Source organism: Lutjanus erythropterus, chromosome 2, assembly GCF_056507025.1.
Source record: "Lutjanus erythropterus isolate fLutEry1 chromosome 2, fLutEry1.hap2, whole genome shotgun sequence".
In the NCBI taxonomy this organism is placed as follows: Eukaryota; Metazoa; Chordata; class Actinopteri; order Lutjaniformes; family Lutjanidae; genus Lutjanus; species Lutjanus erythropterus.
In genome coordinates this window covers 2,476,515-2,502,574 of record NC_139318.1, presented here as the reverse complement: position 1 = coordinate 2,502,574, position 26,060 = coordinate 2,476,515, and the positions used below count along the sequence as shown (strand labels likewise).

At 39.8% G+C, this 26,060-nt stretch overlaps 1 protein-coding gene across 2 annotated transcripts in view; it reads right to left on the bottom strand.

Annotated features, from left to right (window-relative positions):
• Positions 1-26,060, bottom strand: part of LOC146331006 (receptor-type tyrosine-protein phosphatase gamma-like) — a 660,966-nt gene that overhangs the window by 149,417 nt on the left and 485,489 nt on the right. For both annotated transcript variants that reach the window (XM_084725921.1, XM_084725912.1), the window contains exon 6: positions 5,759-5,825. In XM_084725921.1, the coding sequence (XP_084582047.1) occupies positions 5,759-5,825 (67 nt within the window). The remainder of the gene's footprint in view (positions 1-5,758; positions 5,826-26,060) is intronic.

Genomic DNA, 26,060 nt, shown 5'->3' with positions numbered 1-26,060 from the left:
TTGATTAATACATTATGGAAGTTATTGTTTTTTGTGCACATTACAATGCATAATTTATCCCATGAAACCACTAAAGCTGCCTGCTTAATTGGGATTTATGATGCATTACTCATCAGTAACATGTCTGGAGACACTAGAACATGGGACATTATGCCTTTAGGCAATTCCTGGTCAATAACACTGACAGAATATATCATCTATATAATATATCCTCAATATCAATACACCTTGACTGCACTATGTGTGGATTTTTATGTGCTCTTCATCTGTGAGGATTCCAGATGTGTGTGTCTGAACTTTTCACTGTAATGACAATCTATGCAATAGTGATGACGATGTCTCCAGATAATATTGAGAATTCACTACAATCAACATTAAAATGAAAAGCATGTAAGCATGAGAGAACCATCATCGTGCTCCTCCTCCTCTTCCTCACCACCGCCTCTCATCTTTCCCATCCCACCACATCATTATCAGTCTTTGCATCTGCCTCCAAAGCCCCTGCAAACCCTGTGTAGACAATGGGCTCCTCTCTTCGCCGCCGAAGCCTTTCATGAGTCTGCTATGTAAATCAGACTCAGCCTTTTTACCGGGCTGATTTCACAGGGATGGCGCAGAGCCGCTCGCTGGCTAGCTAGTCAGAGGGCATTTGTTCCAGCGAGGTTTCATGTAAAATGCAACAAGGCATGAGGTACAAAGGCAGAGGAGTCAGACCTGCGGTGCGTGTCCGCCAGACAAGCCCGGCAACAAGAGAGGAGAGTGCTGTGAAAAATTTAACCACCCGCTGCTCCATAGAGGAGCACTGGTGGAGACAGAGCAAATTAGCCAACCACCTTCCCAGTGGGAAAGATGGGAGCATGGCCTTGATTGAACTTGAGTGGTCTTTGTGTGAGATGAATTATGGAGGCAGAGTAGTTTTTCCAAGACAGCTGAGCGGGAGATAAAGTGCAAGTATCATGTGGTGGGGTTTTATCAAAGTTTTATTTGTGTACAGCGAAGCTCTCAGAATTCACTCTGAAGCCGTTCTGCTGTTGCAAGGCGAGCGGAGCCCTTTGGGGGGGACAAGACAGAACATTGCTTTAGGATAAATGTTTTGATCATGACAGGGATGCACTTCGGGGCTGTGTGCAGGAGACAACTGTTTCTGACTGAGGGCATACAGTGCTAACACAAAACAATGTAAAACCCTCTAATTTGTTGTGTGAGGAAAAAAATCCCACAAGTCCTAATTTATTGTGTGAATAAAGTGTATGAGAGACACTAAATGATGCAAAAGGCTAAGACTTTTTGATGAGGAGTACAATCAAAGCCAGAGTAGCCTGCAGTTAAAGCTTGATACAATATTATACGTCAGATGTTTATCCCACTCGCACTCCAGTTTTCTTTGAATCTTCTCTCTATAATGCAGATGCATCTTCTCTCTATGATTCAGAGTATAGTGTCACATCCATGTTATGGTCCCAGCTAGTAAAAATAACACCTGTCACTTTGATCTCCATGCACATCCTATACTGTGCACATTCACGCACACGCATGTGGACCCTCACTGAGCCTCCTGCAGCTATGGTCCAGATGAGGGACTTGATTTCATAAATAAAGTGGAGCTGGGACGATACACTTATCTCCTAATTTAATACTACAATGATACTTGGGTGCTGACTCAATATGTATTGCATTTCTTAAACATTCCTATTCAAATTAAGATTTATTGCAATTTGTAATTGCTTTTGTAACACTAGACCATGGGAAAAAGTTTAATCATACACTGGTAGAGACTGTATCATCACTGATATTTCCAAAAACAATGAACATTATGTCTGTCAGTCCTTTTGATTTCAGTAGCATCATTGCGATTCTGCCTTAAAAGTATTAAATTAAATAGTTTTTGAAAGAAACTTAAGCTGTTCCTGCTCAACAGGCCAGTACCACAAGAAATCAGACAATTAATAGAGCACAAAAACCGTTTGAATTAACATCTTTCATATATATAATTGACTTTTGAAACTGTGACATTTGAGTTTTGACCCTTTGAGGCTGCTGTAGCTGGTCAGTGTGCAGTGTTGAAGCCTCGGAGTCTGAGCACACATAATTTTACGTTACATTACACATTTGTTAAGATAATATTACACAACTGTGATACTAATTTCCATTGTAGTGTCAGTGGGAATTAGAAATGAGCCAACAGATTAAGTGCTACTTATAGAAAATCAATTCAAGAATCAACTATTATTCGTGGCAGCTGTGATTTGTCTCATGCCAAAGCGTGTGATAGACCCGCTGTGCCACTGAAGGATACTGTGTCAGTGTCATGTTTTGGCTTAAGGTGTGAAAAGTACATGTGTGTTTGAAGGTCTAGCACCAATGAGGGGAAATAAAGACGAGAGAAAAAAATGTAGTGTAAAGAATGACAAAGTCCATGTATGGAGGAGGCTGGGGTGGATGGATGGATGGATGGATGGATGGATGGATGGATGGATGGATGGATGGATGGATGGATGAATTGAAAGGCTAACAACACATTGCATCTGTATTATTGCTAATTTGACCACAGAATGAGAATTTTCATGCAAAAAACAACACTGTCATAAGACTGTTGAGTCTGTTACATGTTTTGCTGGATTTGAAGCGAGAAGTTATAACATCTGTGTCTCTTGTTGCTTCTGATAAGCAGAAAGTTTTGTAAAACAGAGGAACTCATTAAAAGTTCCACTGTTACTGGAACAGAGTTACCTTAAAGGTTCATCACATTTATTTTACAACTTTGGTCTAATTTTTGTCATTTCCAATAATTTTTAAGAGTTAAGATAACACTGTACTGATAAATATTACTTCCTGCACACTGTTGGCACTCATATTTATTCTCTCTTTTTTTTTTTGAACAGCCAATTTCAGAACTGTATGGCTATCATTTGATAATGATTCAGCCTCTGAGGGTTTCAAGGCTTCCAGTATATATCCTGATAATACATATCCAGGCCAAGACATCCTCCCAGTCATTGTCTACAGTCTGATTATCAATTTAAGATGCAAGAATTCTGACAGACATCATTCTGAATAATCTCAAAAACAGATATCTGAATGCAGGTCAATAAAAAAAAAAGTTGTTAAAAAGCTAGATAAGTGCCTTGTTCCCAACATAATTAAAGGCATAATAAAGCCATAATAAAACTGTCTTCATACTGTGGGGAAATTCACTTTGACAATAAAAATAAAGCTCTTTGCCAGTGTTATCTCTGTTTCCCAAAACACTGGATTAATACCTGGAGAACAATCAGTCACGTTGGTCGAACTCCTATGTAATGAAATCTAGTTTACTACTCCAGTAAGTACTCTGACCCTAATGACCAGTGACCAAGATGATTTCTAATCCCTTTTGAGTCAACAGCCAACCTGAGCTAACGGTAATGCTTTCCAGAGATTAGGGGATTTTTTTAATTGAATAAATACCACACTTATTGTAACTAAGGTGGCAAAATAACACAAACATGGTCCCTATATACTGTATGCCTCCATAGCTCAGAGCAATAAGGCCTCAGTTAGTAGTGCAAATTCAACACTCTAATTCCACAGACCTCTGCGTACAATGAGGAAATTAGCAGAGAAAAGTTATAGTTCAAATGCTGTGGCCCATCAGTGTGTAATGCTGATCTGGTCCAGTTTTCACATATATCACGGCTCACAACAGGAATATCGTTCTGCTGTAGTATTTTACGGCTGTAAATTAACCTGAATTAGTTCAACTGCATGAAGCTGAAGCCCCTCACAGCACTGCAACCTGATTGGCCGACAGCAGCAGTTCCTCAGATGCAGGTGAACCTGCTGAGTCGAGGCTTTCCAGTTCAACTGCTGCAAACTGGCCTGACTGGACGAAATCACTGTGTGTGTCCTGGAGAATACAGTCAATTGAATTTTGGACTGATGAAGAGGCCACATTTCAACACAAAATGCTGATGACAGAAGCTGTAGTGCAGCAATATTACTGAACACAGTATATATATCTCCTGGACACAATGGCAGGTCTGGTACTGCCTTTAATGGAAGGTACCTTTAATGCTGTGGATATATCATCATCTTTTGTTACTTTACACCTACCTGTTCAGTTTTCAATTCTTATACATTGACAAGAATGCTGCCTACCATCCGATTAGTTTGCATTTTCAGTATTATTACTGTGACAATTTTTAATAACTTTTTTATTACTTAAATGTCAAAGTGAAGGGAGATCCCAATCCAGTATGATGGTAGGACCAGGACCAGGGACCAAGGACCAGGAAGGGTCATACAGTATCTGTGTGGGCTGGAAAACCAAAGCAAGTAGCTAAAAGAGGCTAAATGCATGGCTACTAACACATACTTCCTGTATATGTTTTGACAAATTGCTCTCTTATGAGTCAATAGCCTTCATTTCCCAACATGTTCTGACTTGTAACTCATCAAATACAGCAGCTTGTTCAGTAGGTCGACACTTCAAATTGTAGGTGGCCCTCTGGTGTCAGTTTTGCACATGCAGAGCTCTACAGTCAAGCAGGCAATAATAAATATGCAACGTTCTGTTTGACTAGTACAAATAAAGGCAAAAAAGTACTTGGTTAGGCCAGTCACAACCTTTTATTTAATATGGGTTAATATGGGTTTGATACGATGATAGAGAAGTTTCACCAGTCCAGATTTGAAAAGGCACACGTTTCAAGCCCAAGGCACCAGCCTCAGAAAACTCTGATCAAACTGTCAAACTAGGCAGTGCTGATCAAATATGAATGAAGATTCTGTTACTGCTTTGCTGCTTTCTCACTTCAAATGTTTTCAGAAACACACTGGTTCACTCAGTTTAGCTCTAATTCGCGAAAGTTTGTGATCAGGACACCATTTTTTCCTGCTTGAAAACAGACCAAGCACTGACCTGACTTGCTTGTGTCAGTCAGGACAGTGAAAACACTTGACAAGGTAAGAGTCCAGAGAGTAGCTATACTCCAGTACTCCCAGCTCTTAGAGGATGGGACCGTGGCTCCAACCTGTTGGTTGCAAAGCTCCAAGCAAAATGTGAGCAGGCTACCTTTTCCTTTCATCCAACCTGTATGTGTGTAGCACCTGTGAGAAGATAAAAGGGATGTTCTCCACAATGACGTGGGCTTATATATGCTACATAAGCCCAGGTCACATGAGACTTTGTTGACATTAAATACTCAACCTGCACGAGCACGAGATCAGTCACTGTCAAGCACTGCCTCTGGTGACCAGGAAGAATGAAATAGAACTACCAAACACGCAGAGGCATTTTGGCAACATGTACCTCTTGATAACACCTTGAAAATGAACTGAGAGAATGCAAATTAGTCTGGTGATGCCAACTTAACTTAATTAGGTTCAGGAAAATTAGTATGTTATATGTGTGAGTTAACATAAGTAACATAACTTTTGTAAGTTAATGAACATAGGTTACATAATGTAACTAATATGTGTTATGCAAGTTATAAAGAAGTCAGTGTTGACAGTTTCACAGAGGAACACAAACCCAAGTCTCCTAAAGTCCTGTTTGTTTGACCCTTCTATCCACACCACCTTCTCCTTACCCAGACTTACCCCTCTAACACAACGTTTTGATGTTGGGCGGAAGTCAGGTGATAAAATATAAAGAGGGAGAAACTACAGCATCACAGTCTGAAGCACAGTAGCACTGACCAAACTGCTTTATTTGACATACTGGAAGTGAGAACAGCCTGCATTCCATATAAGACTGGGCACTGGGACTGCCACTCACCATGATGGACCACACCCTTCAGGCCATGGATTATGGGGTCGACAGCAGGATTGTCCTTCCCTCCCACCTAAGGAAGACAAAAAGATACAGTGATCATCTGATTAGAACTGCAACGATTAATTTATTATTAAATTAATCGCCATTTATTTTGATAAGCGATTAAATTCTTTGACTCCAGCTCCTCCAGTGTGGACATTTTCTGTTTTTTTACTCCTCTATGACAGCAATCTGACTATCTTTGGGTTGTGAGGGAAACAATACATTTAAGGACACCATCTTAGACCCTTGAAAAACACTGATTGAGATTTTTCCCCATTTTCTGACATTTAAAATGAAACAGATATTAATCAATTAATCAAGAAAATAATCAACAGACAAATCAACCATGAAAATAAACATCAGTTGCAGCCCTAGAAAACATCACTATGTATCTTAAATGTTAGGGGTACATCATTAAAATCATTTGTATTTATTTAATGCTAATGTGTTAGTGTGTGTAAGTGCACACACTGCTTATATGAGCTGTAACATGTAATCAAATAGACACCTTTATATTGTAGTTTTCTAGTAGCAGTTCCCAAATACTGCTTATCTGTCCTCCCAGCTGGGAGATTATATTGACATCGTGTCTTTTCCTCTCAAAATATCAATTGGAGAAATTCATGGTATGCTAAAGTATATAATTTACATTTATTCATTTTAGTATTTTTGTGTTTCTTTGCATATTGCATCCTCTGCTGCTGCAGTGACTCAATTCCCTGCAGGCGTGAAGTGTCTACTTATCTTAAGTCTATGCAATGCACACATCTATGTGCAAGTGTCTGCAAATGTGTCAGTTTAACTGGAATAATGATGAGAATTTGTGGTCAAAAAGGCTTGTTTGCCAACCTATGCTTGGCTGTAACAATAGTCCGATATCCTAGAATGTGTTTAATCTATCTAAGATTTAAAAAAAAGAACCAAAAAAAAAACAAAAAACAGATTAGTGCTAAATCAGGAGAAAGAAAAAAGGCGAAAGTGAAAAGTGACAGAGGTGGAGGGGAAAAGCACAGACGAGATGCTGAGAAAACAAGTGCAGTGTAATTAGGAGGAACAAACAGCGGCAATCAACAAGCTCTCAAAGGCCCTCTCCATCTGAACTCAAAGAGCGCGTGACGTCATTGTAACACATGCGTTTTCATTGTCCTCAATTAGTTGTCATGGAGGCTGGAAATCAATAAAAGCAAAGCATAAATGGCAAAATGCACGAGTGCCTTCCAAAATACCACATCAACACTCAAAAAATGTTTCATGTGAGTGTGTTCTGATCTGCCACCTCTGTGTTTGTTAAAATGCACAGGAAAATTACCATTTTTGTTGCGTAGGCATGAGGACAGTGTTTGTTCTGTGGAAAGAAATCTGTCAGGCTGCAAAAAGGTGGACATGTGCCTATTTTTATATTAGAATTGTTTTATATTCAAGTGAAAGTAAGAAAAATCTCCTTGGAAGAGCCTTTGGAAAGACAGCTTGACAGGAAATGTTTGAATGACAGCCTGCTAAAATGGCAGAAAATCACTGTCATTAAACACATTGTAGGATGACAAGTATGATGGACAGTTAGCAGAGACAGAGGGACACAGCATTGTAGTCAGCCTGTTTTTTACATGTTAAAAGACAAGCCCAGAAAAGTCCATGTCACTGCTTCCTAGAAGATGATTCTGTATCTACAGGTGCAGCAGTTTGTAATTAGCTGTCACTGTTCACTGTCATCAGGTTTTTATTGAGAACTACTTAAAAAAATGATTTTATTGCTTTTAGCTTTGAAACAAACAAACAAATTATATTGGGGTGGCAGCAGAAGTCTCAGCAATAGATATCTTGAAACCTGGTCAAATCAAACCATCAGTTGAAGCTGTCTATAGACGAATCTGGTGAAGAACTGGAACCAGAATGAAGTTGCCACTGCTGTGGTGGCGTCTCCCTTCAGTATGAACATGAATGGTTGCAAGCTGTCATAAAACTTTTACAATTTTCTACATTTACCTTTATTTTTTATGTATTTTAGATGTCTAGGAAGCTGTAAAGAAAAAAAAGTGCAGTTTGGCTGTTCCAAAAAAAAAAAAAAAAAAAAAAAAAAAAAAAAAAAAAAAAAACAGAATGCAGTACTTGGTGGTCCGTTTTTCTCCATTATCCATTTCTGGCTAACTATTTTGTAAAATTTGAACAATGTTAATATCTCGTCGTCAATCCCATTATCCATGTTGTCACTGTCAGCAAGCAACAGTAGTGCTTAGTAGTGACACAGTAACTATAAGGTAACCCCAGACCTGTGAGATCTTGTGAGAGTGAACATTTTAACAGAATCCATGAAAAATCTTGCGTGAGTCTCTCAAATTTTGCTTTCCTTCCTAGACACAACCAGCAGACACCGAGAGTGATGGACACAACCTGCTACCATGGAAATGGCAGTGCCGCTAAATGGTGGAACACACAAAGTGGTTGCTGGATTCATCTATATGGCTGGGAATCGAACAGGGGTAACTGGACAATGTATTTTTCTGTCTATCTTAAGACCTTGTCGTCATTGTATGTGGAGTCCCTCAGGGATCAGTACTTGGGCCACTGCTCTTCAGTCCGTACATGCCACTTCTTTGCCACATAATCTGGCAACACAAGGTGTTGTGTTACCATCATTATGCTGATGACACACAGTTATAACATATTACATATTACAAACCTGTCCCTGTTGTCTGCAGACTCCAATACTGTCAAAGTACTGGTAAAATGTAGTACAGTACTCAAAATGTAGCTTAACACGGAGAAGACAGAAATCACTGTCAATGATGAGGAATTATGCTCCCATTTAGCTTAATTCTCAGTGAAAAGTACTACACAGGTCAGAAATCTGGGTGCCATCACTGATTTGGATCTAGCATTCCAGAACCATCTCCCCAACAACATAAAAACTGCCTTTTCTCATTTAAAAAAGTAAGAGCCTTCTTGTTTCCAGCAGGTGCAGAGAACCCTGCATTTATTTCTTGTTGTTTGAACTAATGTAATGCCCTCCTGACTGGTTTACCTACAAAGGGTGTGGGCAGACTAGAGCTGATCCAAAATGCCGCCTCCAGAATCCTAACAAGAAGCAAACAATTTGATCACACTCCTGGCTCCTGGTTAGTTTCAGAATTGGGTTCAAGATTTAACTCCCTCTCAATAAAGCCCTAAGCTGCCTCACTCTACAAGACCTCTCTGACCTTATTCATTGTGAACCTATCACGTCCACTGGCGCAGGCCTGCTTGTTGTTCCAGGGATCAAATCAAATTGGTGGAGCAGCTTTTGCTTTTTGTCCCAGCTGCTGGAATACCTTACCAGATTGTATTAGATGTGCTCTGATACAAAACTTTCACATTCTCCTGTGCATTTGAGTAATTTTCCCTTAATATATTCAAATTGCATCAGATTATTCTAGTTACTTGTTTATAAATGTGTATGTTTTTCATGTGTATACAGTTTGTGTATATATGTTTTATGTGAAGTACATATGATCTCCTCTGGGATAAATTTCCCCGGAACAGTTACCACTAGCTACAGCTAATACTATCACCGTGCAACTGCAATAACTACTGCTAACAGCCACTACTACTTCTATCATACATTTATTTGTTATACATATACCTATACATGCTAAAATTGCAACTACAGTGTTGCTCCTAGAGCTTGAGATCTGTGCCAGAACCTGACAGGGCCTGACAGGTTTGGGTCGGGTCAGGTTGTATTTCTCACATATGTCATGGGCTTAAACGAGTTTGGGCTAAAATATGTTAGTGAGGGACGGGTTTGGGGCAGAATTTCGTTGGGCTCAGGCCTTTTCAGGCTCAACTTTTCAGGCCCGATTAAAGTTCTAGTTGCTTCCACCATGGCTACAAACAATCACTGGTAGTAGCTATATGCAGTTACAACAACAATTATTGTGAAAGGATCATTTATGCTCCCTTTACATTAGGATTGGGTGATTCGATGAATACATTGTTTATCCATAGTCCATAGCCGGTTGTTTTTTAGGGCCGATTTTTGTCAGTTTATTTTGCTAATGCAAAAGTCTACAGAGAGACAGCTACTGCTCCACGCCACACTCTCAACCAGGACCACACCACACCCACTTGTGGTGAGCTGGATGAGGAGTGAGAGGGAAACGGCCTGAAGTATTACACTCTTTTCACTCTATTCATGCAGCGAATTAAGGATTTAATTCAACCAAACCAGAGCTGGTGGTTGTTGGAAAGGAGGACAGACTAACAAAGATGGCTTTGGTGAGTTTTACATGTTTTTCTGTCCAGTTTGAATGACCTGAATTTTCTGAGGATTTCACAATTAAGCTCATCTTTGTACAGTAAGACAGAAACTTGAATTTAGAAAGTGTACAGTTGTATCTGTGTGAGAATATTTAATTTCTTGACCCTTTGTAAGTTAATTTTGTTTATTGGACAGTGAATATACACAGCATGCATAACATAGTGAATTCACAACTTGGGCACATCTCCTGGCTGAGACCCAAGAGGATGGGAAGAGGGATGAAGATATTGTCAATTGCTGATTGATGGCTTGACGACAGACGTTTGGAAAATTTTAACATATCGCCCAACTCTACTTTACATATGAAAATAGATACGTCTGTTTCAAACAATGTAAGCATCCCTGCCCACATGTTGCATTCACCATAGCAACCATTTTCCTCTGAGGGTGTGAAGCTCAAATGTCGTTACTGTGTTCCTGTTTGCAAGTCATATAAACATAGAGAATCTGACAAATCATTATCATTTCATCACTTCTTGATTGATCAGCAACTGAAAAGACAATGGATAGTGAAAATCTGGAGGGACATTGGGCCATATTTCAAGCTAAAATAACATTTGTTGAGCCATTAGATACCATTATACAACAGCATCAAACCACCTCCTTACTAACACTTACTGCTAAACTGCTTGGAACACACTTTGTGTTGGATGTAACCTGTATGAATATTACACATAAATATGTGTTCCAGTGAACAAAATGTTGCCTAACGTTTCTGACTGAACGAGAACATTTCTGAGGTAGGGTCAACAGACGGCAAGAAAATGAACGTTAGCCTACACTGCAAGCTTGATTACATCCACTGTGTTTGAATTCCAGGCTGCTTAAAGAAATGTGTTTAAGATTTGCATTCATATTTCACACACCTTTCACACTGTATCATGCAAAACTATTAAACAGTAATGTTAGCTAGGAGGTGGTTGAATGTTAACATCAGGTCATCATCTGGTAGTTAATGGGTTTTCAAATATCTTATCGTAGTGTGAAATATGCTGTGATGTCCCTCCAGATTTAATCTATCCATTGTCTTTTCACTTCCAGATTCTCTATGTTTAAATACAACTTGTAACCTGGAGCAGAGCAGTACAACATTTGAGCTTCCCACCCTCAGTGTGATGTCAGAGGAAAATGGCCACACTATGAATATGGTGAATGGATCCTTTACGATGGCATGGGTGTCAATCAGTACTTCCACAGAGTCAAAAGTTTCCTCTAAGAAGAAGAAGCTGTGAGGTTGTAATAGGTGTCGTATCTCATGGACAGAAGGCATGCATATCTAACATTAAGCATACATAAGCCGTAATAATCCTCATCCTTGTCATAACAAAACATTATTATAGCGACTTCAAATGATAAATATGTAAGTATTTATCAAATTGCATCATTTCTAAGAGGTAAGAATGCCTCCAGAGTATTTAGTCTTTCACATGTACTGTAGTGTGTTGTTGTATTAGACAGTGAGAAACAGCTTCGTTGTGTATAGTCCAAACTAATGCAAACTACCACAAAGCCATTTCCAGCATCCATATCCAACATGTTGCCTGAACAGCTAAGAGACTGCCAAGACTGCTCCCTCCATTCCCTACACTCTTCACAACCTCTTCTCTCCTGGATCTGGCAACACACACTTGTTGACCTCAGGGGTTTAACAAACACACACACACAAACGCAAATGGTGTCCAGTTGGATTTTGAAACACACACTTGTTGGCTAGATGGATTTAATTGTCAAGTTTGGTGTGAAGGATTACTGGGATTTGTGCTTACACTGCCTGCCTGCTTGGACCACAGCAAAAGCACATAGAACAAAACACAGTCTGTTCAGTCTCTGCACATTCATGAAGCACATTAACAAATCCTGTTCCAGTGCAAGGCATTTCTGTGGATGATATGTTGAATTCCCTTAATTGGTGTGAAAAACAAATATATTTTTCATTGTATTGACTCACATGGCCTCGTTGAATGATCATGCGACACACACACGAGTGACATGATGCATGAAAAGCTGATTATGGAGGCAGCTGCATCCTCTACAGGTGTCAGGGACTGGCTGCTAGATAAATAGGGGGCTCTCTCCCAAATCCAAACTGTCCCTGCTGCTCTTGACCAACTGCTGTTTGGCTGTTTGCCCAGGAGAACTGCACCACAACGGTTCTTCTTGGACAAAAGCAACACATGTTAACCAAATGTAACCAAACGTATTATCTCCTTCAGAGCAGCTTTAATACAATCTCTCTATGGTGGCTTTTAGACGTGCGTTTTCACTCATGGTGACTCTGCAGCTCTCGCATGAGGACGTCAGTCTCCTCTAGGGTGAAGGTTGTGAGACCTGCACCACCATCAGTGTTGTAGCTGAGTTTAAAGGTACAGCTAGTTCCACTATCTTCCCAGCTGCATTTTCCTGCAAACAAAACTACAAAAAAGTTGTTTCCACACACTGTTCGCTACTACACCACATTTTTTACCTTGTTCCATCCAGGTTATGTTTTCAATGCTGTTTTTTGTCTCTCTGTCTGTCTGTCAACAGGATTACGGAAAAACTACTGGTCTAATATTCATGAACCTTGGTGGAAGAGTGTGGCGTGGTTAAAGGAAGGACCCATCAAATATCGGAGTGGACTGAATCACAGGGCTTGTTCCGGTGTAATACGTTAGTATTGCACATTTCTGTGTTTTTGCATCAAATATTTTTGATGGAGAGTGAGAGCTCTCTTTCTCTTAGGAGAACAGGGACTGTTAAATGACAAAGATCGTCAGCGCGGACTGACTGACCTCCAGTGATGGTACTGCTGCAGACTGGCTGATTCCTGCGGTCAGCCCTTATTTAGCTTCTGGGTTTACAGCACTGAGGGTTGCAGGTTGACAGCAGTGCTGCAGTCCTGCTTGTCCCCCCATCTTCGAGTATCTTTGTGTGTTAGCCTAGACAACTGTTGCTTGCATCTAACTGTTAGATATAGGTCTCTTGTTAACATTATTCCATCCTTCTTGTGCTAGTTTATTAGCTTCGGCCTTGCTGCTGAACACTACCCTGTTCCTGCTGGTTAGACAGATGTTGCTTGTGTTAATCTGCTATTATGTAAGCCTTGTGGATAGTCACAACCACTCTATATATCAGTATTTATCAAATGTTTCCCTGTTTTTTGTTCAGTTTAGGGAGTCAGGTTCAGCACATGTCTTTTGTTTGTTCTTTTGTTTGGTGAGGATTTAGTTGCAGTTTAAAAGGATGAGCAGGGTGTTTTGTTTGTTATTTTTGGAGTCTTTTGCTTCATTTGTGTAAATACTAACCACCATTAAACAATGTAAATATTTTTGTGTGTAGCAATAAATTGCTCGCTTTTGCTTTCATCCCTCCTCTCTCTGCCTCGTCCTAACACCCCTAGACCAGGGCGTAACATAGAGTGGGGGCTTGCCTGTTCTTTTTTCCCGGTTCTGGCTGTTGTTGAACATGTTAGCTGTGTCTTTGGTTGGTAGTTTTTCTTTGTGTGTGGAGGTATAAAATATTGTTTGATCCACATATTATTTGTCACTTCTGTCAACACTGTGAGATAGGTCTGTTGGTCTTGGCAGAGGTCTGTGCTCTCCGAATGCCCTTCAAGTTTACCAACTGATGCGTCTGCACCAGCAAAAAGCAGCATTTGTCAAAAGTGATGTTATCATGGTGGTCATGACTTGGGCCATCACCTTGCAGAGCAGGCTTCTATCCCTCTTTATACCTCCATGGTGGCTCTGAATACAAAATGGGTGAGTTTCAGAACAAGTTGACAAGCTGACAGTTTAAACTGCACTGGGCTCCATCAATTGCTTTATGCAAGAACTCTGCCTCCATGCTGGCCTGGGTAGACTTGACCAATCTTCTGGGGTCGATGGCAGAAAAGAAGCAAAGTCTCTTCCATCCCCAGTTACCCAAATTGTCTGTTTCCTTCTCTAAACAATATTTGACATTATAAAACTGACGTTGACATTATAAAATGCTGGTTATTTCCAACATCCATCTGCACGTCTGTGACACACATGAAATCCAGACTGAATAATTACACTACAGGTATGATGCATGTGTAGCCCTGTTAGTTAGTTAGTTAGTTAGTGCCATCTCCTGCCATTCCAAAGACCATCTTCCTCCTGTATCTGCATCTTCCTTCTCGACAGCAACTCTTCATTCAGAAGTTGTTTGATGAACCTGTCTTGACCCTGCCTGTCCCTCACTCCAGACCACTGGTCAGAGTCACAAACAGTTGATGTGGTTGAGGCCTGGCAGGTGAGAAAGAGAAAGCTGTTGGCTGTATGTGTGACATAAAATGCACTATAGGATCGTTTCACATAGAGGAACCTGAGGGTGGCTGATGCTGTTGCTGATGGTGTTGAACAGATTTGGAATTTGTACCTTTATAATGGGGACACGATTAAGGTGGGTGGGAGCCCTTACATCGCCAACAGAAAGCTGGAGGAGGCTTTGTTGATGCTAGGCTGGGGGGAGGGGGGCGGTTGCTGTGAAAGTGTCAGACTGGGTGTGGCAGCCGCCTGGGACTGGTTGCCAGAATCTCATTGGTGAAGAGAGGAGGTGTGACTGGGGTGTGAATTGAATGTATTAAGGGAAGAGAATAACAAACAATAGTTATGGCAGATCACCACAGCATGAAACGGTGCTGTATACACTTGAATGTATACTATCACTAAAGCTTCACCTTCAATATAATACGATCGCAGGTGTTTGCATTAACGCTTGGTGCTCACAAGGGGTCTCATCATCTTAAATCTGTCTACAATATGCAAATTCAGTCATCATAGCTGGTAGATTTGTCACCTAATGTTGTTAACCCCTGGTCAAAGGAATTGATGCGGGATGCTCTCAACAGCGTGTGAGGGAAAACAAAAAAACGGCATCTGTAAGCTACTTTTCAGTCACCTTAATTATTGTAACATTAGACAATCAGTAATCCTATCCAGTGGAGAAGCTTTGCATAACTAGTGCTAGTTCTGCTCCCGCCAAAGATAAAGTGACTGCATGTCATAGCTGGCCTTGGAGAGTTTACTGAAATGATAGCAGAATGTTTGTAAAAGTTTGAGTTGGGCACAAAACTTAAAAATCTATTGCAGTATGTTGTACACCAAATTTCAAAAAAGTGTTAATATTTCATCAACTAAAATATCAAGACTGTGTCTATGGCTCGGTGTCTTGTCCTCTAAATTGTGATGGTGGCTCATCCCCTTGAGTCTCCATAAGCTATAGCTGCCAAAAAAGTCTTCAGGGAAAAGGCAGCATTTAATAGCTGCGGCTCCAGACAGTTTTTTTCTCCACTTTTCTGGCCAAAAATGGCTCTTCTGATTATAAAGGTTGCAGACCCCTGGGTTAGGCAGTTTAGTCACACAGCCAATATATTCTGTACATTTAAAATCTGGCAGTTGTAGAATTTGTTCCTGTGTATCAACAGCAGAAAACTACTGACCCAGACTCCTATCAGTTGTTGTGGGGCTCACTGACATCACTGTCACTGTCTCCTTAAGACTTCATGTTTTTATGTAAATTGAGCAGAGGGTCACTGTATACAGACCTACTGAAATGCAACATAGGACAGAGAGAGAAAGAATAATAGAATGATAGAAAAATATTAAATAATTTAGCTGTAAATACTGGTTTGTGTGTGTACATAGTTTTTACCTAAGATTATATGGTTTCATCTTGCACTAGTAATGTTATTTTATCTTACTTTTGAATTGATGTTATTTTGGATCCTTTTAATACTCTTGCAGAAAGCACTTAAAATACAGGCTGGTTAAACACCCACATCAAAAAATGATCCAGACTTCACTGTAGTCCTTTATACACAAAGTGCAGTTACTTCTCAAGGCCACAGTGTCACCTTTAACGTCAATATACTGCACATACCATTACATCTTTGCCTTCAGCCCCCAGAATTCACTTTTATGCACAGTTAAAAACTGAATGACATATGAGGAGTGCAAGGCCAGGTAAATGTTCCATTATAAAAGAAGTCTCTCCAGAGACTCCTTATGGACAACACAATGTTTTTTGTACAAATGATGAAGAAAGAAAAAGCCCTGAACAAGAAAGTAACTTAAGGGAAGAGGAAAAAGTTTAATTGTGGCAATGTAAGACACACTTACCCACACTTACCCCCACCCAAAAACACGCACTCACATTGTGTAATCATTTCAAATAGCCGAAGTAGATCATAACTGGAACTGCAATAAAGAGCTTGTTTTCAGCATGAGGCAAGGCAGAAAGTGGGTGAGAAAAAGAGTGTGTGTGAAGGAAAGGAGATTAAGAGAAATACAGGCGGCCAGGGAGACAGAGAGAGAAAATGACAGACAGAGAGACAGTGAGGACGAGAGAAAGAAATGAGGACAGAGGGAATTAGCGTTTCATTATTAATGTTTGTCTCTGAAAGCCCACAGGCTCGTCCCCCGAGATCCTCAGCCACCGGGCCTCACATCACAATGTCCTACTCTCTCTATCTCCCCCTTTCTCCCTCTTCAAATCCTGCGTCTCTCGCTCTTTCACTTCATTCCTCCCTACAGCTCCATCTCCCTCTTTCTCTCCAGGGACAGGCCACTGCAGTGACAAATCAGGAAAAAAAGAAACTGTGGTACAATGTGACATGTCCTCATATTTCTCTCCTCCACCACTTTTCTTTCTCTCTCATCCCGCGTCCCTCCCACTGTCATCCTTCCAACATCCCTCACTAGGTATCCTCTTTCTCTTGACTTCCTTCACCTCCTTCTGTGTCTTACAGGGACTCCTCTCCTCCCATCGCCTTTGGCAGCAGTAACTGCTGATGAATCAATGGTGTAATGGATGTAACGGTTGGACTTCTTTCAAAGAAGACACATTTGAGTGTAGAGTTATTAATTATATCAGTGACCGATCCGTCAGTAGGCGGTGGAAGACAGGGCGGACAAGAAACTCTGGCATTATTTTGCTGTTAGTTTTAGAACTAAAGCAGACTTGGCCTTCATGTAATCCTTCGATCTTGGCAAAAGAAAACTGGGCTTCTGATCTTTGTTTGAGCAAAACTTAGTAGAACAAACTCATGGTCATTTTTATGTAGACATAGACTAAAGAATTGTGGGCCTTGTAGTCGTTCTTGGATGTGGACCAAAGGAGATCAAGCACTCCGGTCATTATCAGTGCTCGACTAATAGGTTCTGGGTGTTCTATAGTGGGTCTATAGCAGTCACTCCCAAAGACTGGGTCTGGACCCACAGGTGGGTCACAGGAGATTTTATTTGGCTCCCCAAATAAATAAAAGATTATGGAAGAAAGTCTGCAAATTTAAGATTTATATCTGCACCACACCTTTTAGAAAGCATTTAAAATGTGTCTTTTTTTTTTTTTTCAAGATAATATAAGGTGATGCAGAAATGGCAGCAAAAAATTATTCAGGTTTATTGTGATTTGGGTTGCAATGGTTTGTCATTTTTAGAAACTGGGCCCCCAGGAAAAAAAGTTTGGGAAACACTGGTTTAGACTGAAGAAGATAGGACCTTTCCTAATTATAAGGTTTATTTATACAGCACTTTTCAAAGCAATGTTACAAGGTGTTTCACATGGTAGACCCACGATTAAAAAACTTTCCATAGTAGAACAAATAAAATCAGGCAAACAAAAATGGAATAAAATCAGAATAAAAGAGACAGATAGTAATAATAAAACAAACAATAAACAAATATGTTGGCAATAAAAATGCTGTGCTACTGTAAGAAAGAGCTTTTTGAAAAAAGATACGTTTTGAGAAGTGACTTAAAAGAAGTTACTGATTCAGCAGCCTCAGATTCTCAGGCAGGGAATTTCATAACTGAGGAGCTTTGACTGCGATAGCCAGATCACCTTTAATTTTGAGCTTGGACTCAGGAACAGCAGAGCCCTGCCTGAGGGTCTGAGCCTGAGGGTCTCAGCCTTGGGGGGTGGCAAGAAAGCAACAAAATGAAGTGTTTTAATAGTCACCAGTAAAGTCTTAAAATCAATTCTAAAAGTAACTGGTAACTAGCAAGGGGAAGCTGGGACAGGGCTGATAGCCCTGTGGTATTGTGGTATTAGTCAAAAGCCAGCCAGCTATATGGTGAGATGGTCTAAATATCGAGCCATCCTTCTATAATACACTAAAGTAAACATTAATTAACCCCTAATTTGTTGCGTCCATGGAGAATTGTCCACTTGGCCACTACACCAGTCTACTGCGCATGTGAGGAATGCGTCCTCCAAGGGGACTCTATCATCAGAACTGCTATGCATACATGGTATCTGCAGCTGTCCATGTATGCATCTGTTTGGGAGAATAATTCAGGCTTTAGACCTAGACAATAAGAGACTGAGCCATGACTCATTCATGGATCCAGACTTAAGGAGATTGGATCAACCAATTATTAAGGGAGGTAGGCTAACGGAAACACAGCAATCAACTTATTCTTAGAATTAGACTTCAGCACCAGGTTGAAGCATCTTGTCTGAAGTTACTGTGTCCAGAAGTAAATCATACCTGCCTCATTTGAGACAGGACATTTGGTCATATAACTTGTGTCCATTAAATGCTCAGATTCGCACTTCTGTCAATCAGGTAATGGTGGATGCTCAGTCCCAGGGCTTCTAATCATTTATACAGTAGATTTAGAATACAGAGTGGATGTAGAATACAGAAAACTGAGCATTCTCGTCATTCCTAGAGCAAAATTAGAGAATAAGAGGTTAGACCTTCTGGATATTCTTAGATCTAAACTAAATGGCACTGGTATTTCTTACCACTTTCAAACTGGTATTACAGTGCCTTGCAAAAGTATTCACTCCCCCTTGGCATTTTTCGTGTTTTGTTGCCTCACAACCTGGAATTAAAATGGATTGTTTGAGGGTTTGCATCATTTCATTTACAGAACATGCCTACAACTTTGAAGATGTGATTTTTTTTTATTGAGAAGCAAACAACAAATAGGACAAAATGATGGAAAACTTCAATGTGCATAACTATCCACAGCCCCCTCAAGTCAAGACCTTGTATAGCCACCTTTTGCAGCAATTATAGCTGCAAATCACTTTGGAGAAGTCTCTATGAGCTTGCCACATCTAGCAACACAGATTTTTGCCCTTTCTTCAAGACAAAACTGATCCAGCTCCTTTAAGCTGGATGGGTTCCACTGGTGAACAGCAATCTTCAAATCTGACCACAGATTCTCAATTGGATAAAGGTCTGGGCTTTGACTAGGCCATTCCAACACATTTAAATGTTTCCCCTTAAACCACTTCAGTGTTGCTTTAGCGGCATGCTTAGGGTCATTGTCCTGCTGGAAGGTGAACCTCTGTTCCTGTCTCAAATCACTGACAGACTGAAAATGGTTTTGCTCAAGAATGTCCCTGTATTTAGCACCATCCATCTTTCCCTCAATTCTGACCAGTCTCCCAGTCCCTGCTGCTGAAAAACATTCCCACAGCATGATGCTGCCACCACCATGTGTCACTGTGGGGATGGTGTTCTTGGGATGATAAGATGTGTTGGGTTTGCGCCAGACATAGCGTTTTCCTTGGTGGCCAAAAAGTTCAATTTTAGTGTGATCTGACCAGAGCACCTTTGGGGAGCACCATTTGGGGAGTCTCCCACATGCCTTTTGGCAAACTCAAAACAAAAAATTCTTTCATATTTTTATCTTTAAGTTTTCTGGCCATTCTTCCATAAAGCCCAGCTCTGTGGTGTGTACGGCTTATTGTGGTCCTATGGACAGATATTCAAGTCTTTGCTGTGGAACTCTGCAGCTCTTTTAGGGTTACCTTTGGTCTCTGTGTTGCCTCTCTGGCTAATGCCCTCCTTGCCTGGTCCGTGAGTTTTGGTGGCCAGCCCTCTCTTGGCAGGTTTGTTGTGGTACCATGTTCTTTCAGTTTGATGATGATGAATTTTATGGTGCTCTGGAGATCATCAGATTTTGATATTTTTTTATAACCCCATCCTGACTTGTACTTCTCAACAACTTTGTCCCTGACTTGTTTGGAGAGCTCTTTTGTCTTCATGGTGTTTTTTTTTTTTTTTATTTGGTGCCTCTTGCTTAGTGGTGTTGTAGCCTCTGGGGCCTTTGTACTCTGTACATATACTGACAGATCATGTGACACTTAGATTGCACACAGGTGGACTTCACTAATTATGTGACTTCTGAAGGTAATTGGTTGCACCAGAACTTTTTAGGGGCTTCATAGCAAGGGGGGTGAATACCTATGCACACGCCAATTTTCAGTTTTTCATAAAAACAAAAAAAAAAAAAATATATATATATATATATATACATATATATACATACATATATATGTATATATATATTTTTTTTCATACTCAGCATGTCTGAGAGTATGCAAGGGTTTCACTAGGGTCATATGCATAGGCTTACCCCAAATTTTTTGTGTCATCCAGAATTGTCCATGTGGCCACTAAACCAATCTACTGTGCATTTGTGGAACATGTCCTTCAAGCAGACTCTGAAAAAAGTCATAAAGTAGCATGAACAGAAATTTTATGTGTCCATGGTGTCCACAGCTGTCCTTGTATGCATCTGTTCGGGAGTATAATCCAGGCTTTAGAACTAGGCAACAGGAGACTAGGTCTTTTTGTCATTCCTGGATCTAGACTTGTGGAAATTGGACCAACTGATTATTGCTGGGGCAAGACACTTTTGTCAATCAGAACATGTCCAGGGATTAAGGCTTCTAATGATTCACTCAGTATATTTAGACTACTCAGTGGATGTAGACTAAAGGAAATTTAGCATTCCAGCCATTCCTAGAGTAGATTGACAGTACATTAGGTCAGGCCTAAGGATGTTCTTCGATATAAACTAAAGGGGCCTGGGCAGAATTAGAGTTAAGACTAACACCATGTTGAATTATCTTGTATAACATCACTGTGTCACCCTATGAATCATATTTTTCCTCACATTAAACAGAATGTGTTCACATGAGCATCGATAATCTGTGACTCTGATAAGGTCGCTGATGAGTCACTGTCTCTGAGAGAATTGCTGCTTTTAAAGTTGCTGCTTTTGATGGTTTTAAAGATGAAAAGTATTAGCAGGTTCGCTTCAAATGCAACATGAAGCATTAAATCTGAATGGGATGTAAAGTAGACTTGGCTGTTTCTGTCAGTGCATTCACTCTGGTAATGTGCACCCTGGAGATATAAGGGGTTTGAACCACCTCCCAAGAGATACACATATATTTCCACAGACACGCTTTTCTTCTTCTTGTTCCACTACGTAGGTTTGTTGGTAATAACATCCGTTTCACAAGGACTCACAACACTGTAGAATGTTTCTTTTCAGAACATTTTCTTTAATTCATTTAGAAAGAAAACCTGTTTTTGAAGCATGGAGCATTCTATCTTGTGAGTCCTTGTAAACCAGATAGTACCTCAGCACAGGGACAAAAAAGATGTGTGTGTGGTTTAACACACTTGCAAAAGGACTCCTGGACATTCTGTAACTCACAATATAACATTTATTTGCAACATTTCTGCACTAGACCTTCAACAGGCAAACGGTTTGTATTATCTATTGGTGCCTGTAGGATTTATTTTGTAGGGACCTACTTGAGTTAATGTGTGCAGTCTAAGTGGGGTATAGGTACACTTGATTATTGTTATTTAACATATGTAGTCACTGATGAATTGTTTACCTTGTATGTATTATGCGGGGTTGCATTTATTCATTGATGCTGTTTTTAACTTTAAATGTATCCTTATAGGCTAATTCACAGTTATAACCTACACTATTTAGGAATGCAGGCATTTTTGGATATATTTCCAATTGAGTGTTTTAGTTTTCTAATTCTGTTTTGGATATTGTAGAGTGTTTAATAGCTGTTGGTACTAATGTCCCAATTTTTTCATGTGGGGAATGATATTAATTGAAAACTAACAACCAGCTCTATGTATGATGACTTTTCCTTGACACAGACTATTTGTCTTATCCTGAAGCATTACAAATATATGTTATATTACAAGTTAAAGTGTGCAGGAGTCTTTTTACAACTTTCTGGTGCACTTGATCATTGTTTTATCCACCTTTCTTTTCTTTTCTTTTCTTTTCTTTTCTTTTCTTTTCTTTTCTTTTCTTTTCAACATGCTTGCTTGTCTTTTTATGTTTATGTTTTCCTGATTTTCATGTATGTAAGGATGGACGTCACCACAAGACATTAAAAACACATTATTCTCTTACAGTGCCCTTGTTGTCTACAAAAAAACAAGCATCCTCTTTTTGTTTTGTTGAGAGAGAGGAGACCAATGACGGTGGCAGTTGATTCTTCAGTCTGAGCGATGGTGTGTAATAAATAGGGCAGCAGTCATGTAGGGAAGGGACAGCCAAGACAAAGCAGACGGGAACACTGCCTTTCACCGCCCCATCACAGTGAAGAACAAATACTTAATCGATTTAAACAACAGTAATGAGATATCTTCTGAAATTCCCGGCAAATTGCTAAAAAACCGACTGGCAGCAAATTACATGTAATGAATTCTGTTTTGCTGCATAACTGCTGAGGCTAATGTCTGCTCAAGTGGAGTGCACTGTGCTGAATTGGAAGCAGCTCAGTGGTGGTTTAGCAGTGTCGGCATATACTGCCTAATTACCGTCATTGGGGGTATTGGATTTAGAGCAGAATGAAGTGGTATGAGGTCTCCTATGTCTTCAAACCAAACCTTTCATCATGCCGTTCTTACTCCTGCTGAGTATCTCCATTTTGACATGGCTACCTTTAATGTGGAGAACAGACCCCCAAGTATGGAACCAATTCAGATGAACCTCAAGGTTGTCTGGGAACGAATACATCCAGGACTGAACTTACTGAGCATGTCTTCAACTTACTATTAATCTTTTTCCAGCATATATATAAAAGGGAAATGGTTGCACTTTATATCAGTGCTGAAGTCAAGCAGTGACACTTGGTTTCCACAGTAACTTAAAAAGCAGGTTACATTAGTGATATTAGTAAATTTTGGCAATTTTATTATTATTTGCCTTGACTTCTTTATCATTGCAGCAAATCAGATGTCTAGGAAGTGAGAGTCTCTGCCTCCTTTTCTGTCAGGTCTCACTGGATTATATATTGACCTAAAAAACAAACCTTCAGGTCAGTAAATTACAGAAAATGAGTTCATTTGAAACAAAAGCCTTTTCACCAACATTGCAACACTGCTTACAACCTCTGCTTTCATTATTATTTTATAAGCATGAAACAGTAACATATAACAGTGTGTTTGCAAGGTACCATAAAGAACTCTGACATGTGTGTTTAATTTAAAGCAGTGGGTCCCAATCTGGGGGGCGTCCCCCCCTGGAGAGGCAGAGCCACTGCAGGGTGGGAGTGAAGACCAGGGGAGAAATAAAGAGTGAGACAAAGTTGAATGAATGTGATCTATGTAGGGGGAATGAATAAACACAAGTTTGCTGATTCTATCCTGCTAAACTTTATTTCACTAAAATTCAACTTTAAAATCCTCTTTCAGCAGTACGACCCTCAATTATTGTTAATGATTGATATAAATTGTGGGGTGGGGGGTGTGAACATTTTATGGCTTCTGAAAGGGGGGCATGCCAAAAAAAGTTTGGGAACCACTGATTTAAAGCAAGCAGGATTCACAGATTTGATAAACCAACAAAATGAATAATTATTGCCACATAGAAACATAGAAATGGTATACAGATGGTGAAGCAACTACTGCAATGTGCTGGATCCAACCAGTGGAGATTTGCAAAGTTTCATCATTTCAACATGAACATGACCCCCACATACATTGTCCCGACCTGAAACAAGACTTCAAACTGAAGCAGCTGTTTACTTGCAGCCCCTAGTGACCAGTTAAGAAGAGTGAGAAGTCAGCTGTCAGTGCAGTCAAAAAGTAGAATCACTGCCTCACAGTTGTTTGTCTCAACAACCAGTCAAGTTACAGTTTACATCCATATTTCTCCACACTGATATAATGTCACCACTATACTGCCCTGTACCTCTGAAGGAACTTAAAAAATGTGTATATTTTGGTAAAATGGAACTTCTCACCATACATTTGTGATTCCAGTGAATAATTTTCCGGTAGAAACATGTTGTCTTCACTTAAAGACTATTGTTACAGAGGAGGACAGACGACCACAGAGAGTAGGACATTATGATGTCACAGTGAAGCTGACCTTTGACCTTTTGGATATAAAATGTCATCAGCTCATCATTTTATCCTATTAGATATTTCTGTCTAATTTTGCCATAATAAGCACATGAAATCATTTTATGAACAAAAATGTGCTTAATGAAGTTATCTTGATCTTTGACCACAAACTTTAATCAGTTCATCTTTGAGCCCAAGTGAACATTTGTGTCATTCACATTCACAAGAATGGGATGACCTGAAAACATAAAAACATAAAGGCATAAAAATGTTTATCAAGGTTTTTAAAGACTTAAATCACAGAGGTCCTTCAGCATGCAATCATACCATCATGCTCCACAAAAAAACATAAGGCTGATCGGTCCAGTAGTATTCGAGATTAGCTGTGGACAAGCTGTAGCTCCAGTCATCACTCATTCAGTCACACAGACACACACACACACGCACGCACGCACGCACGCACGCACGCACGCACGCACACACACACACACACACACACACACACACACACACACACACACACACACACAGAGAAGCGATTATATGATCCCCTCCCAGCTGGATAAATATATATAAAAAATAAATAAATAAATAAAATAGCTACTTGGTTAGTTTAAGGGAAAGGTCATGGATGGAGTTAAATTAAAAAGGTAGAAATTTAAAGGGATAGTTCACCTACACATGAAATTTTTCATTTTGGGCTAAACTATCTCTTTAAGTACAAAGAAATAAGAACTACTTTGTTAAGGTTAGAGCCACACGTGGAACAGTTTAGAACCACACTTTAATCCCAGAATTCTATTTTCTTTTTGCAGTCTTCACACCACTACTTGTGTCAGTTTTTGTATCTACAACATAAGTACAAGTATAACATAATAAGATATGCACAATTATCCTCATTTGTATCTTTCATTGTCTTTTCAAGTCCATCATGAACATTTTTGTCTCCCCCTCTATGACATCAAGTTTCGGCCTCACCTACGTTATAAAACTATGTCTCCTGCAAAGTGATTACTTAACATGCATCATTAACTTTTTCATTTCATCAATTAATATCATCATCAAGGCTGTTTTAAAATGTGTTTCAATTTACTTTCCTCCTTCCTGCTCCTTGTTCTTGTCTAAATATGTTCTTTTGTCAAACTCACAGTGTGGAGTTAAAGTCAAAGACAGCTTTCACTTTTCTTAGCTCTGCCCCTCACTCTCCTCATCTATATCAAATGAGATACAGATGCCCCAAAATCATGTGTGATGAGACTCAGTGGGATTCTTATGTTAACTTAAGGAACAAAAAGCAGAGTGGATGTTCCATGTGATTTGCATCCCAGCTGGGCCTCGGTTTTTGCATGTTTCTGTGTCTCGCTGAGTGTGAAGCAAACAGTGAGCCATGCAGCGCTGTAAATAAGCAAATAAAAGGCCAATGATAGCTGTTTACAACTGCCATCTATTCCAATCAGAGGCTGCGCTGCAATAGCAATGCTGGGTCATAAAAGCGTGATTCCCAAGCTCAGTTGAGCTGATGGGGCCAATTTGTCCTGTAATACGAGTGTGATAATTTAATTAATAGATGACACAGAAGCAAGAGTGTAGTCACTGCAGAAACACTGACGGACGTGGAGAGACTGCAGATGAAGGAAGAACACACAGAAAATAAAAGCATTTTTAACACAGAAGAAGAGATGGAATGACAATTAGATTAAATCAATGATATGAATAATGACTACAATTCATGGCTTATTGTTCAAACAGCGATTAAATAGAAATTGTTTTTAACTTGCATCACATTTTACAGTGGTTCAGTGGTCAGTGAGTGTATTTTTATCAGCATG